The following is a 14,673-nucleotide window of genomic DNA, read 5'->3' on the forward strand; positions in this document are numbered from 1 at the left end:
ATTAATATTAAATAGTAAAAAGATAGTTGACAGAATTTAAACATCTGATCAGTGAGCTAATACATATAAGCAACTTGTTCTACTTAAACCTTGACTTAAAGCTTATTTTTAAAAAAATTTCAATAAAACTTTAATTATGAAACATTTCTTATATGTTGCAATTATGTATTTTAACCTCAAACCTATCATGAGACTTTCTCTAAGGATTGAGGAAGAAAGCTGAGATCATAAACTATGCCAAAACTTCATGAAACACTTTAAATTTTTTTCTTTTCCCAAAGAAACATTTTGGATGCAACAGTCACTGATGACTCACCACTAAGATGAAATAAACTTTTAAGGTTTTTCTTATTTGTTTCAGATTCAAAAACTAAAATATAGATATAATGAAAGTCTCTTACTCCTGCAATTCCCTAGAGATACCACTGTCCCAAAGCTAGTGTCTACCTTTCTCACATATGTTAAGTACTTTTGCTATAGATGTAAAAGTCACTAAACAATGTTTTTAATTTTACACAAATGGTATCTGTATAATGCTTTGCAATCTGCTTTTTCCATTAAACATTTTTTGAGCTGGGTAAATGCTGACAGAGATAGATCTTATTCATTAGCTTTAACTCCTGCATAGTAGTATTCCATTTTATAAATAAACCAGTTATGTGTCCACTTGCTTCCTGAAGATACTTCCTTCCACTTTTTTTCAGTTACTTCAACTTGCTATTTAAAGCAGTGCTGTGATAAACACCTTGGTCCATGTTTTCCTTACCAAGAAATGACAAATTATCCTACAGAGTATTTTCAGTTAACTCTGATGAGCAAATGAAGAAATCCTACTTTCAGCATCCTCCAAAACACTGAAAAATTTTCCACGATCTGTTGAGTATTAACAGTATAGTATTCTATTATTTTAATTATAAGGTCCATGATTACTAGTAACAATGCCTCCTAAACATCTTTTCCTTTTGCCATTAAGTTTTTCCTCCGCAAACTGTTCTTTCATAGCCCTTTGCCCATTTTTCAATTTGGTTGCAACTTTGTTTTTATATGCTTGTTGCAGTGAACAAAACCTCAAAGTCATTTTGACATTTGAATGGTCTAAATCTAAAATATCAAAAATACAGATGCCTGAAATAACAAAGGCCTACAGAGGTCAGCCAAGCAGGTAAGTGGAGTAGGCCAGGTGGGGCTATACACAGGCTCATAAAGGAAAGTAGTCATTTCTTGGAGCTAACCAACTGCTGTTATACTGAAATGGGGACTTGGTTATGACGGTTCTTCAAGTTAAAAAAAAAAAGGCTTATAGTTGCTTGTTGATTTTGAAAAATGATGTAAGAATTATATAAAATAAAATATATTAAATAATAAAAATAAAATAAAAAAGAAAGGCTACAAATTCAGGCTTTATTTCAATCTCCCAATTGAAATAAATTTGAATTATTCAAATTTTTCAAAAACACCAAACAAACCCATGAGTAGGGCAACAATACCCTGTTATCACTGAATGGACCACAGAACTAGATAAGGGTAGAGTGGTAGAGTGGTAATGTGATATCTGTATGAAAAAGCTATACCTAGGAATAATCATTTTATTAATACCAATACATAAATGATTCATTTTAAACTAAAATCACCCGATCTATGTGAACCTATACCGACCTGAATCACATAAAATGTCATAAACCAATGGTGCCTCAATTTAAAAAATACAAAAAAGACCCCAAAACCTTCTAACACATTAAGTTAAACTATTTTGGCCCATCAAAAAAACTCATAAATCTTCCTGTTTCTAAACAAAAATATCATTTAATGAACAGCTCTTCATCAACAGAGTTAAAAAACCACAAACAGGGAAATAAAGCACTTACTGGGGTGTGCTCCAAAAGGGAAAATGAATAAAACCTTCCAGTTTGAAGTTCATGCCAAGAAAATAATAACAGTGGCTTAGTTACGGATTTTAATCCTTATCTAGGCAACCATATTTTCTCATCTATCAACATCTACAGTGAATTTAATGGTAGCCAAGCAGTTAATCTCTCAATGTCAAGATACCTGCACAACACTACATATGCCAAGTAGCATTTACAGCTCACTACTCTTGTAACATCCTGAGGGAAAGTGTTTTTATACTTAGGAAAGGCACAGTGCACAACACCCAGTTATAAATACATTCCAATTCCTCCTGTGTTGAGAAAACCCAACTGCTTGTACAAATTAACTAAGCTGTTTTTGCTGAATAGCAACTAATATATTTTTCAGGGTATTTTCATTTCTGGAAGGGTAGGAGGGAAATCCAAAGGAACAAAAATACTTATTTTAGTACTAGAATGTCACTCAAATTTTACAAATCCAGCAGTATATTCTGTTTTAAAGTAGAGGTGCATTTTATTTTATTTATTTTTTTAATATTTTTTTTCCCTTTTTTTTTTTTAAGGTTTATTTATTTTTTTATACAAGCACTGGGTACAGTCAGAAGCGCAGGAGGGTGAGAGAATTCACCAGAGCCAGAGCGGGGAGCAGAACAGGCAGAAGGACCGAAGTACACTGCTGAGGGGGGCAGCGGGCCGCAGGAGAGGTATGCGCACCATGCGGGACCCTCCTCCGGTGGCCAGGGAGCAGCCGGGGATCCAACCGGCACTGCAGAGGCCGCGGGCAGCCTTGCTCACAACCCAGTGCTCAATCGCTGGGCCACCAGAGGTGCATTTTAAACAACAGGATAATCCATAGAAAATACTTACTTTAGCATTTAGTAGCTGATACATAGTAATCAATAAATGTTATTATTAAGATACACACAGAGACCAAGACTAAATGTGCTTTAATATTAAAAGTTTTACCCTAGGACCTCCCTGGTGGTGCAAGGGGTTAAGACGCAACCTATGAAGCTAACCGCAGCACAAGTTTGATCCCTGGCCAGGGAGCAACCCACATGGCAGGCAGACCTCTCCTGACTCACCGGCTGCTCCCCTCAGCAGTGTATTTCAGTCAACCTGCCTGTTCTGTTCCCAACTCTGTCTCTGGTGAATCCTCTCACTACCCCCACCCCCGCACCTCTAGCCTGTACCCCAGCTCTTTTTATTTTAAAAGATTTATTTATTTATTTATTTATTTATTTATACAAGAACTGGGGTATAGGCCAGAGGAGCAGGAGGGCGAGAGAATTCACCAGAGACAGAGCAGGCAGTAGAACAGGCAAAAAGACTGAAAACACTGCTGAGGGGAGCAGCGAGCAAGGCAGGAGAAGTCTGCCGTGCCATGTGGGTTTCTCCCTGGCCAGCCGGGGAATCGAACCCATGCTGCACAGGCTGCGGACAGCTTCACAGCGCTCCGCTCAACCCACTGCTGCGCCACCAGGGGAGGCCCTGTACCCCAGCTCTTGTATGCATAAAAATAAATCTTTAAAAAAAAAAAAAGCTTTACTCTAAATATCATCAAGAGCATTCCCCTGTTTACAAAGTGCCTGATCAGAATTACATAAAGCTTAACAACTATCAGCTGTTTTTTTTTTTTTTCAAATTAAAGCACACTTTTATTTCAGTTCTGGGAAACCTTTAAGATTTTTTTTTTTTTAACTATCAGCTGTTTTATACAGCAACTTGGATACCAACACATATATACTACCTAAGGATGGTAGTGAACTTAAGTGTGCTTGACTAACACCCTATAACAGTGTTCTTTTTGATGTTTTTCTAACAACTTCACTGACCTGATGACTCATTATGCAATTTCTCACAGTATCACCACCATGTTAATGAATATTATGTACGAGTGTTTCACTATCAAAAACAGAGGTAATAAGGGCCTCCCTGGTGGCGCAGCGGCTGGGCGCTGGGTTGTGAAGCTGCCCACAGCCTCCACAGCGCAGGTTTGATCCCCGGACGCCAGGCGAGGGTCCCACATGGGGCGAGGGTCCCACATGGTGTGCAGACCTCTCCTGCCGCCTGCTGCTTCCCTCAGCAGTGTACTTCGTCCATCTGCCTGTTCTGCTCTCCGTTCTGGCTCTGGTGGATTCTCTCACCCTCCCGCTCTTCTGACTGTACCCAGTGCTTGTATAAATAAATAATAAATAAATCAAAAAAAAGAAACAGAGGTAATAAATCAAAGGAATTTCAACATTAAGATCTTTAGTTTTCGGGCCTCCCCGGTGGCGCAGCGGTTGAGCGCTGGGTTGCGAAGCTGCCCGCGGCCTCTGCGGCACCGGTTCGATCCCCGGCTGCTCCCCGGCCACCGGAGGAGGGTCCCACATGGCGCGCAGACCTCTCCTGCCGCCCGCTGCTCCCCTCAGCAGTGTACTTCGGTCCTTCTGCCTGCTCTGCTCCCCGCTCTGGCTCTGGTGAATTCTCTCACCCTCCTGTGCTTCTGACTGTACCCAGTGCATGTATAAACAAAACAAACAAATAAATAAATAAAACATGCCTCTATTAAAAAAAAAAAAAAAAGATCTTTAGTTTTCAAGCTTAGAACAGAAGTCAAATGTTAAAGTTGGGAGTATAAATTGCATTGACAACAAACTCATTTTCACCATTTCCATTGGATGCTAGAAAAGAACAGAATGTTAGTGTATCCTTTCCTTGTTTCAAACCCAGGGTTAAGACTTCTTGGAGTCCCATACAGACTGCAATTCAACTGAACAAAAGTGCTAAGTAGCAATTCAACTGAACAGCTTGACTACTGGTAACAATTTTACAATGGAAGTTTCCTATGAGCTGGGGAGGTAGCAATCTGACATTTTTTTTTTTTTTCTTCCTGAATGGGCTTTTACTACAATCATTCAGAATATACCTGTAATGTACTACAGTAAGACTTAAGAGGTTTTATTTTTTTCTGATAGTCAAAGTCCTGAGATATTAATAAAAGGAAATCTTCACTGCGACAATTCCAAATATCAGTCTGTGATGCCTAAGTCACTTTGCCTGACAAGTCATTTTTCTTTTTCTTTTTTTTATAATGTTTTTTTTTTAAGATTTTTTTTTTATAGAGGCATGTTTTTATTTATTTATTTGTTTGTTTTTTTGTTTATACATGCACTGGGTACAGTCAGAAGCGCGGGAGGGTGAGAGAATTCACCAGAGCCAGAGCGGGGAGCAGAGCAGGCAGAGGACCGAAGTACACTGCTGAGGGGAGCAGCGGGCCGCAGGAGAGGTCTGCGCGCCATGTAGGACCCTCCTCTGGTGGCCGGGGAGCAGCCGGGGATTGAACTGGCACTGCAGAGGCTGCGGGCAGCTTCGCAACCCAGCGCTCAACCGCTGCGCCACCGGGGAGGCCCTCTTTTTCTTTTTTTATTTAAATTTTATTTTTATATTCCCTATACAGTTACAACCCCTTACTTTGACCCCAAGCCCTCCTTTCCCTGCCCCCGCCCCCCCAGAGTGTCTCTGGTTCATAGTTGTTTGTTGATTTTGATATTTTTTTTTCTTAGTTATTCTTTTTCCAACAAGTCATTTTTCTATCAAGTAATTTCGTCATTAAAATTTTGTAATGACTGTTGCCTTTATGGAAAAGGGCTATAAGTTCCAAAAACAATAAGGAGCAAATAATTAGTAAATACAAATTGAGCCAAGTTTTCTAACGAAACAGTGAAAAGAACAAGCTGCAGAAAGTAAACAAAAAGTACCATTAATATAAAAAGTTTAAACATATAAAGCATTGTTATTTTCTGTTTATGGCTACTTACATATACAATAAAACTTTATAACATACGAATAATACCTACCCAAAGAGAAAAGTTACCTCTGGGTAACTTCTGGGGGTCAGGGTGGAAAGAGATGGAAATGGGATCTAGTAAATTATATTTTACCACTAAAAATTTTGTAATGACTTGCCCTCATGGGCAAAAAACATCAGGCAGTCTAAAAGTAAAATTGGTTACTTTTCTGTACTTATAAAATATTTCCTAATTTAAAATGAGACTTTAAAACAATTACAAGTGGTCAAATAAACTGAGAACTACATATTTACATGGTATCCAAAATGGAATCTCCAACATCTAGAGAACAAAACAGCTATCAGAACTCAGTCCTTTGCCACTGACTCATATGCAGATTAGAGTAAGATTTACTTTACAATAACAACAAGCTCATTTATGTAGCAAAGTTCAGAGACGTCTCATAGATAATTTACTACTCAATACCACATTTACCTAGGTTGTATTGGACAATATCAATTATCCAGAACCAGGAAGCTTGTTTTTTTTTTAAAGTCTCCATGAAAAAACAGAATAGATGATACAAAGTCCACACAATAAAGCTCATACCCTTCGCTAAAAAGAGAATCCACCAAACCCTCACTGAGAAATGTCTTTTTAAGCTCAAACAAGCTTGTTTATCTGGTAACTTAGACTTCTTCAGATGAAGCTTGTTGAACTAGAAGAGGGAAGAAATTGCAAAACAGACAGCAATAAGACATAATGGGCAGCAAGAAGTAATAACCTAACAGTAAGGAAAACAAAAAACTTTCAAAAAGAAATATGAAATTAATAAAGTATAATACATAGTTTTGGATAATTTAGCGTTGTAAGTATCAATGACGGATATTTAGAATGATATCCAGTATTTAAAGAAACGAAACAAACCCAGAGTATAAGGAATTAAGAATTTAAAAATACAATGCACTGTAGGAATATTTCCACTTCAATCAGTAAATACTGTTTCAAGTCTAAGTGCCTCAAAGAGTAAAATTCATTTATCCAGAAAATTCACTGCAGAACTCACTGCTACATATATTAGATAAAGCCTAACATAAAATTTACTTAGGTGTTTTCTCATAAATCCATTTTAAGAAACAGAATAGGATATTTAAACAAATTCAATTCTTTTTTTTTTTTTTTTGTGGGACCCTTGCTGGTGGCCAGGGATTGAACTGGCTCTGCAGAGGCTGCGGGCAGCCTCGCAACCCAGCGCTCAACCACTGCGCCACCAGGGGAGGCCCAACAAATTCAATTCTTTGAGACCAATCTTTCAAATTTAATTTCCTAGGATCATTCAGTGATTTAGCACAGTGTTAGACAAATGATTAAAAATTAATTTCTAAAGTAATAAAAGACCACCAAAATGACAGCATGGAAAATATGCAAAATTTGGGCAGAAAATTCCACACACCGTGTTTGACAATAACATCCACTTAGTTGCCAAGTTTTTCGCCTGCCAAACTACTATATCTGTAGCTCTCCTCTTGCAGCCAATTTAGTCATCACCAACATGAATATCTTAATAATTCTGAGACTGTCCAGTATATCCTGACTTACGGCCTTGAAGGATAAAGTTAATTCCTCTGGCATAAGTAAAATATTTCCAGCGATAAAGACCAATTACTGTATAAGCCACTATCCTCACAACCAGGAATTATAGCCATTCTTGTAAACTTGTAATCTATTTTTTAATTATGAAAGCAAGCAAGAATCAGCATTTGAAATAACAATAAAAATCAGATGCTCTCAAGTACTGTAAGGTAAAGGGAGAAAAGGAATGTCCCTTTTCTCTAAGCCCATGATAACATGTTTTCAAAACCTGCTGAGTTAGACCACTCACTTACATAAAATTAGACCACTGTTTTTTAAATCACTGCACATTGACTAATTTCTTCACCTTCCCCAGCAGTCCACACCCCAGACCAGGTTAAAAATCCACTAAGTTTCTAATATGTAACCTGTACAAATACTCTGGGCTTATCATAAAATTTTGCAACCAAAGCAACCAAGCAACTTGCATACTTTGTGTAATATGATCCCAACTCTTAGGAATCTGACCCAATACCAGCTACAAATCGAGATTTCCAGAGATAAGATTTTGTCCACATTTTTAGATTTCCACAATAAGATACCACCTAATGCAACAATTTAAACTTATTGCTCTAATCCATGGATTTCAAAAATATCAACACATGCTTTTTATTACTAATGTTAACTTTTTACTAAAGTTATTCCTGTCTTATACTTCCAAAGGTGGCAATACATACAGTTAAAAAGTCCAGTAGTCACCCTTTAATAAAACCTGTTAGAATTCACTATCGCACCACCTTCCTTTTATGTTGCCATCCAGCCTGAAAAAAATGTCTGAAAAGAAATACTTTGAAAAGTTCACATTACTAACAAAGATGCATTATTTCACTGTATCAAATTAACATGTCTCTGCTAATATCTATCAGTAGTGCATTAGCATGTACTCCCTTGTCAATAGCTCAAGCCAGTCTTCCACATATTTCTCATCTTCTTAGAAAAGCAAGTAGAGAGGGGGTAAGAGACATGTTTCTGCTTGCTGTTCTAGCCTCACACTTGTAACTATCACTCATTAGTAAAATAATTGTTTTTAAAAAATTATCAGCTTTTTTTTTCCTGAGTTTTCCAAAATATGTATGACTCTCAAAAACATGAACCCATTATGATAACTAAGGGGGTAAAGAAACAAAAGGGTTTTTTTTTTTAATTTGGTCTTTTCATATAATGCAAACTCATTCATTGCTAGGTCCTTCCCGCAGGTTTGCCAAGTCACAAGACACATTACTGTTTACAATCCCTCCCATCTGCCCCCTGCCAATATATATCAAACACTCTAGTCACTTGGCTTAAACAAACAGTCTCCCAAATAAGCCTCTCAAATCCTAATTTAGATCCAAGATGCATTCATTCTGATTCACATTCTTAATGGAAAATTTTTAAATCACCTGACTTCAACAGGGGTAAATTTTCCCTTTTGATGCAGTCAGACCCTACAGTCCTCATGCTTTCACACAGATCCCCCAAATCTGACAGTACACTTTTTAATTCTACACTTTGACATATTTTCAATCTGAGTGTTCTTGGCTTTCAAAGACAACTGTCAACTTCCAATTCATTCAGATGCTAGTCTACATTTCCTTCATTATGCTGCAACACACACCCTGTTCTTTTAAAGTTGAGGCCTACTGACTTCCCCCCTTACCCCCCGACTGCAGTAAAGAAATGAAACAAAATATATTTACCCATCATTCCTTTTAAGGTAACTACTAAACAGTTCCTATTTTTCATTGCATACTTCATACAACATACCATAAATGTGGATGGCTTGGGACCTTTGTTGGGCATCAAGACTAAAATCCAAAATCAATCAATATTTCACAGAATGCTGCAAGGGGTGGGGTGGGGGGAGCATGATTCACCAAAAACTGCGATTAAGAGTAATGGAATATTTTCAGCAGCGGTATGCTAAAACTAATAGCTTCTTTTCAGAGGCGAGCACTGCTAAGCAACCATTGCTGTAGCAATAAATCCACCTGCTTCAAAGGCTGTAAAGCTGCAAAGGAGGAAAAGCAGATGATGGGGGTCCCCCTTTAGCTTCTCCAGAGGTTAGGAGAGAACAAAGTCATTGCACTGTCACTTGAGGGGAAGGCGGAGGGGGGCGGATCATCCTGCAAACCCAGCCTCTGGGCTGGAGCAGGCGGGGAGAACTCAGCCAGGCTGCCTGGGATTAACATTCTCCTTCTCACCGTCTCCCCCCTTCTAGAATCTCCCCTCCTCGCTAAGGCGCGGTGGCCGGAGTCCCAGATGACCGCCCCTTGAATGTGTCCTCCGTGGGGCGCACGGAGAATCAGGGAAAATAACCGAGTCCGGAGGCTGAGCCAGAGCGTGGACTCCGCTGACCCCTCCGGCCTCCCGGCGCCCGGGCCTCCCCGGCACCCCTCCGCGCCCGGCAGGGCCGGGTCGGGCTCGGCCCTCACAGGTGCTCTGGCCGCCCGCGGCGCGCCGGCCGGCCGGGCCCCGGGCTCCCCGCAGCGCAGCGCGGCCCGCGCCCCGGCCCCGCAGCGCAGAGCACGCCGGCCCGGGCCCCCCGCGGCCGGCCCGAGCAGCCGCCCCAGCCCGGGGCTCGCGGAGCCAGGCCCGCCCGCCCGCCCGCCCCGCCGCCCGGCCGCCCGCCCGGCCCCCAGCCCGGCCCGCGGGCGCGGCCTAACCGGCCGCCCGCAGCCGCCCCCGGCGCCCGAGGGTCGCCGTACCTGGGCGGCGGCCTCCAGCTTGCCCTCGAAGGTGAAGTCCAGCAAGTCGGGCTTGAGGCAGAGGCTGTAGTTGATGGGGCAGACGTCGGCGGGCAGCCGCTCGAAGGGCCTCTTCTCCGGCATCGCGGCGCGGCCCAGGCTGTGGAGGCGGCGGCAGCGGCGGCGAGAGCGGCTGAGGAGCAGAAGGAGGAGGGGACGAGGCGGCGGGCCGAGGAGGCGAGGGCGGCGAGCGGGGGGGCGCGCGGCGGCGGCCAGCCACATCCACCGCGCGCGGGCGACCGCCTGAGGAGAGCGACCGGGCGCCGGGGGGCGGGGGGACCCAGCCTGGGCGCCGGGGGCCGGGCGGGCGCGGGCGGGCGGCGGCGGGCGGCGGGCGGGCGGCCGACGGGGAAGGGGGCGGAGGGGCGGGCAGGGGAGGAGGGCCGCGGGCGGGCGGGGGGTGGCGGCGCGGCAGCTGCGTGCGCGGCCCCGCCGGCCGGGCGCGCCCCCGCGGGAGTGCGCGCGCGCGCCGGGGCTGGGGGCGGAGCGGCGAGGGCGCGGCCGGTGCGGCCGGAGGGCTCGGAGGCGGCTCCCGCGCTGCACCTGTCCGCGCGCCTGGGGAGGGCCGAGCGCGCCGCCGCCGGCGCCGGGAGGGGCTGCGAGGTGGAGGGAGAGGCCGGGGAGGGGGGAGGGGGTGGGGCCCTGGAGCTGGCTTTGGAAATCGAAGCTCTGCACTTGGTCAATGTTAGAATTCCAGTTCAGTGCAAGATCCAGAAGTGGAGTTTTCCCTCCGGATCAGCCGAAAGCCCTAACCCGAAGCCCTTTTGGCGAAATTATTCCTGTTGTTTCAAGCAGCGGCGTCCAAGGGTAATTTGAAAAGTTTTGTCAGAAAACTTTGAGTCGTCTAGCTTCCTTCGTTTAAATCAATGTGATTTGAACCAAGGTCATTTAAACCATTGAGGGAGTGATTGCAAAAGCTAGGGGATTTTTGTTTCTATGATATAATGGGCAAAATAAGATATATTTCACCTTTTCCCCACTTTCATCGGTTTCTGCTTTTTTAACTAAAATAACCTTTGCCACTGACCACCTCTTTAATGGTAAACTAGCTGTCATTCCCTCGACTCTGTAGATATCCTGCAAATTGGTATATATATAAAAGTGCAAGGTCAAGGGGCCTTATTAATAATCTTATAGTCCCTTATAGAACCTTCTCGGGTAGAACCCCCAAATTTTCAAAACTCAGTGCTGAATATCATAATGGAAATACACTGTAAACCAACTAAGTAACTTTGAACTTTCTAGCAGTCACATAAAAAAATACATCAATAAAAAGGAAACAGGTGAAATTAAACATCCTGTTTAACCGAACATATACACACAATGCTATTTCAACATGTAATCAATATCAATGAGGTTTTACTATTCCCCTATACTAAGTTTTGTTTTTTTTTTTTAGAGGCATGTTTTTATTTATCTGTTTGTTTGTTTGTTTTGTTTATACATGCACTGGGTACAGTCAGAAGCGCGGGAGGGTGAGAGAATTCACCAGAGCCAGAGCGGGGAGCAGAGCAGGCAGAAGGACCCAAGTACACTGCTGAGGGGAGCAGCGGGCGGCAGGAGAGGTCTGCGCACCATGTGGGACCCTCCTCTGGTGGCCGGGTAGCAGCCGGGGATCGAACCGTCGTCACAGAAGCTGCGCGCAGCTTCGCAGCCCAGCGCTCAACCGCTGCGCCACCGGGGAGGCCCTATACTAAGTTTTTTAAATCCAGTGTGTGTTTTATATTATAGCCCATCCCAATGATGACTAGGCACATTTCAGGTGCTCAGTAGCCACAAGTGACAAGTGTGCTGTGGTGGACACTGGCCCTGTCCTCCTTTGGGGAGAACGTACTGTCCTGGTCCTCTGAATCCCACATACCTATTAGAAGGACAGACAGAAAAACTGCAGTCTTTTCAAACTAAGATGTGAGATGGGGCCTTTTGGTACATGGATATATTTCGATGACCACTTTTTTATCATAGAAATAATTAAAAATTAATAATGTATTAATAAATAATAATTGACTAACACTGTCAAGTGCTTACTAAGCCCTATGTATCAATTCATTTAATTTTCTCAACAACATTGTGTGGTAGACATCCCCATTTTACAAATGAGAAAACAGGCACGCAGAGATGCAGTGACTTGCCCAAGGTCATCAGTTAATAAATGGCAGAGTGGCCATTAGGATCCAGCCCTTTTTTTCTCTCTCTCTTGGAAAAATTTGCAGTAGCGACCCTATTTTTCTGTGAGTTTTTATTCTAACTCACCTGTATCTCAGCTTCTTAAAGGTTATTTTTCATCATGCAAGGTTCTATAAGGCTCCCTCTGGTCTTTTAAAGCAAGTTTGATTTATAGCCATTTAAGGCTAGCCATGAATTGTTCTTTATCAGATCCCTAGATGTAGTTGTTCTTACCCTTTGACATAGATTCTCCAGCTGTAGCAAGCTAACCTGTTTACCATTTGGCCTTTAGCAGCTTGCTCATTCTCTCTTCTCTACCACTGCTCATGCACTATTGCTGGAAAGACCTCCACCTTCTATTGGCAAATGCCTTGCCTCTCCCCACAAAACTCACCTTTTCCAGAAAGTTCTCATTGACTAACTCCACCCAGCTCTATACTCTACCCATCAGTTCCCAAGTGCTGACTTTTGCTAGCTTATTTGTACTTGTTCTGTAATTATGTTTTTAATTTGCTTTATATGGATATACTTTGTATATACTACTAGCAAGAGCTAAACTTCTAGTTCTTTTATAACTGTCAGTATTGAGACCTGCACAGAGAACATCTCAACAGTTAGTCACCAACTATGGGCCTCCCTGGTCGTGCAGGCAGTTGAGAACAGCACTGTGAAGCTGTCTGCAGCCTCTGCAGTGCCGATTAGATCCCGGCAGGTCTTGGAGCAACCCACATGGCGAGCAGACCTCCCCTGTCTTGCCGGCTGCTCCCCTCAGCAGTATATTTCCAAAGTCTGCCTGTTCTATTCCCCACTCTATCTCTGGTGAATCCTCCCACCTTCCTGCGCATCTGGCCTGTACCCCTGCTCTTGTATAAATAAAATAAATAAATCTTAAAAAAAAATAGTGACCAACTAACCAGTTGATCAAGAAAGAATATTTTACCCAGTCTGTAGCCTTCCTTTATGTACAAGTATGTGCCCACAAAGAAACTATGTGAACATAAAACTAGAGGCAACATTATTCTATAAAAATCACAGGGGGAAAAAAAGCAACAACACACATCAAAGTCTCAGACTCATGGCCGCAATAATTGTGACCTTGCTGGAGAAATGGGAGAACCTTACTTGGCCCCAACCATAGTCCCTTGTCCCAGGTGATTTCAATGCAGCAAGTCAAGAGTAAGCCCAGACCTGCTACTTATGATGTGGGGTAGGTAGCATATGGTTTCCATAAAGAAGAATGGCTGACAATATAACAGGAAGGCTGCCCTCAAATGACTGAAACAATGGGCAGAAGGGATCCTAGAAAGTCATTTCCCTCTATGGTGCTTCAGAAGTCAGTGATGCCCCAAGGTCATTTGCCTTCCTTCTGATTCTAGGTTTCCCTGTTTAACAAAACCCTTGAAAACTTGCAAATGAAAGACCTATACATTGTATAAGTCAATAAAAAGGTAAGAAAGAAAAAAAGATGAATCAAATTCATTCTAATTTTAGATACTTTTGTCTTGTTTTTTAGCTCTAGTCTGAGGACGTGGAGATAATCCCAAATGACTTTAACTATGACCCACAGCAAGTCTCATAATTTTCCTGCTTCAGTTTCCCCCATTTGTAGACCTGATAAATGCATAATGTATTGTTTTCTCAAAGAAAAGTATTATTTTACCTGTGCTTTTGGAATTTCTGGAAAAAATATATCATGTTCTTAATGTCAGAATGGTCTTCATTGAAGGAATGGTAGATAAAGAGTTGGAGTAGAAAATATATAAAACAAATATAAGTCATATGAGGAGATGCTTCAAAGCAAAGAGTATATAAAGGAATTAAGGAGGCAAAATAGTCAGGCTGGAGGAAAAGACACACTGGCTGTGGAACAATAAAAGGGCTAGAGAAAGATGTCGAAGAGTTTGGGAGACCATAACAAAAAGTTTTAGCTCAAAGCCAAGTCTTACTGTTACTATTTAAAAATAGTAAAAATTATGCCTTAAAAATTATGGCCTTCAAAGTCAATTTCAAGCATGGAAGTTTTAACTCTTAATTCCACTAATATGAATCTTACCTGCGAAAGATGAGAAAGGGGTTCCAAAAACCAGGGGCACAAAGAACTGGAGCACAATCCATTGGAAGCTGATATATGCAGTCCCAGCTTGGCCTCTTTTGTACCTTAAAATGACTGTTAGAATGACTGTTGGAGATGTGGGGAGTACATGGAATGCTGCCCGCCCATCCTGTGTTCTGCATGGAAGGGGAGTAGATGAATCCACACACTTTAAAATGTGTACTATACTGATGGGTTGTAACTGTACATGTTATAATGGGTGATGTGTGTGTGTTCTTACATGTGTATAGCTATGAGTATTATGTATATATGAGTATGTTTATATAGAGCATATATAAATACATATATATTAGTACGGCAATGTGACATAATATGTACACAGTGCAAATATGCCAAAAAAGGGCTTCAGTTTCAAAAAGTTCTATTTCTCCAGGTATCTTTCCATCAGGAAGTTG

At 42.2% G+C, this 14,673-nt stretch overlaps 1 protein-coding gene across 3 annotated transcripts in view; it reads right to left on the reverse strand.

Annotated features, from left to right (window-relative positions):
• Window positions 1–14,349, reverse strand: part of NPEPPS (aminopeptidase puromycin sensitive) — an 81,818-nt gene extending 67,469 nt beyond the window's left edge. The window contains exons 1-2 of one of the 3 annotated variants that reach the window (XM_037495189.2): window positions 14,219–14,349; window positions 9,961–10,132 (exon numbers count right to left, since the gene is read on the reverse strand). In XM_037495189.2, coding sequence (XP_037351086.1) covers window positions 9,961–10,132; window positions 14,219–14,280 — 234 coding nt within the window. In that variant the 5' untranslated portion in view covers window positions 14,281–14,349. Of the gene's footprint in view, window positions 1–9,960; window positions 10,222–14,218 lie in introns of those variants that run through there. The other 2 variants (XM_037495187.2, XM_037495186.2) reach the window with 2 other exon arrangements.
• Window positions 14,350–14,673: the final 324 nt, after the last annotated feature.

The sequence above is a fragment of the Talpa occidentalis genome, unplaced genomic scaffold, assembly GCF_014898055.3.
Source record: "Talpa occidentalis isolate TD23 unplaced genomic scaffold, MPIMG_talOcc4v2.1 talOcc4.7, whole genome shotgun sequence".
Classification (NCBI taxonomy): domain Eukaryota; kingdom Metazoa; phylum Chordata; class Mammalia; order Eulipotyphla; family Talpidae; genus Talpa; species Talpa occidentalis.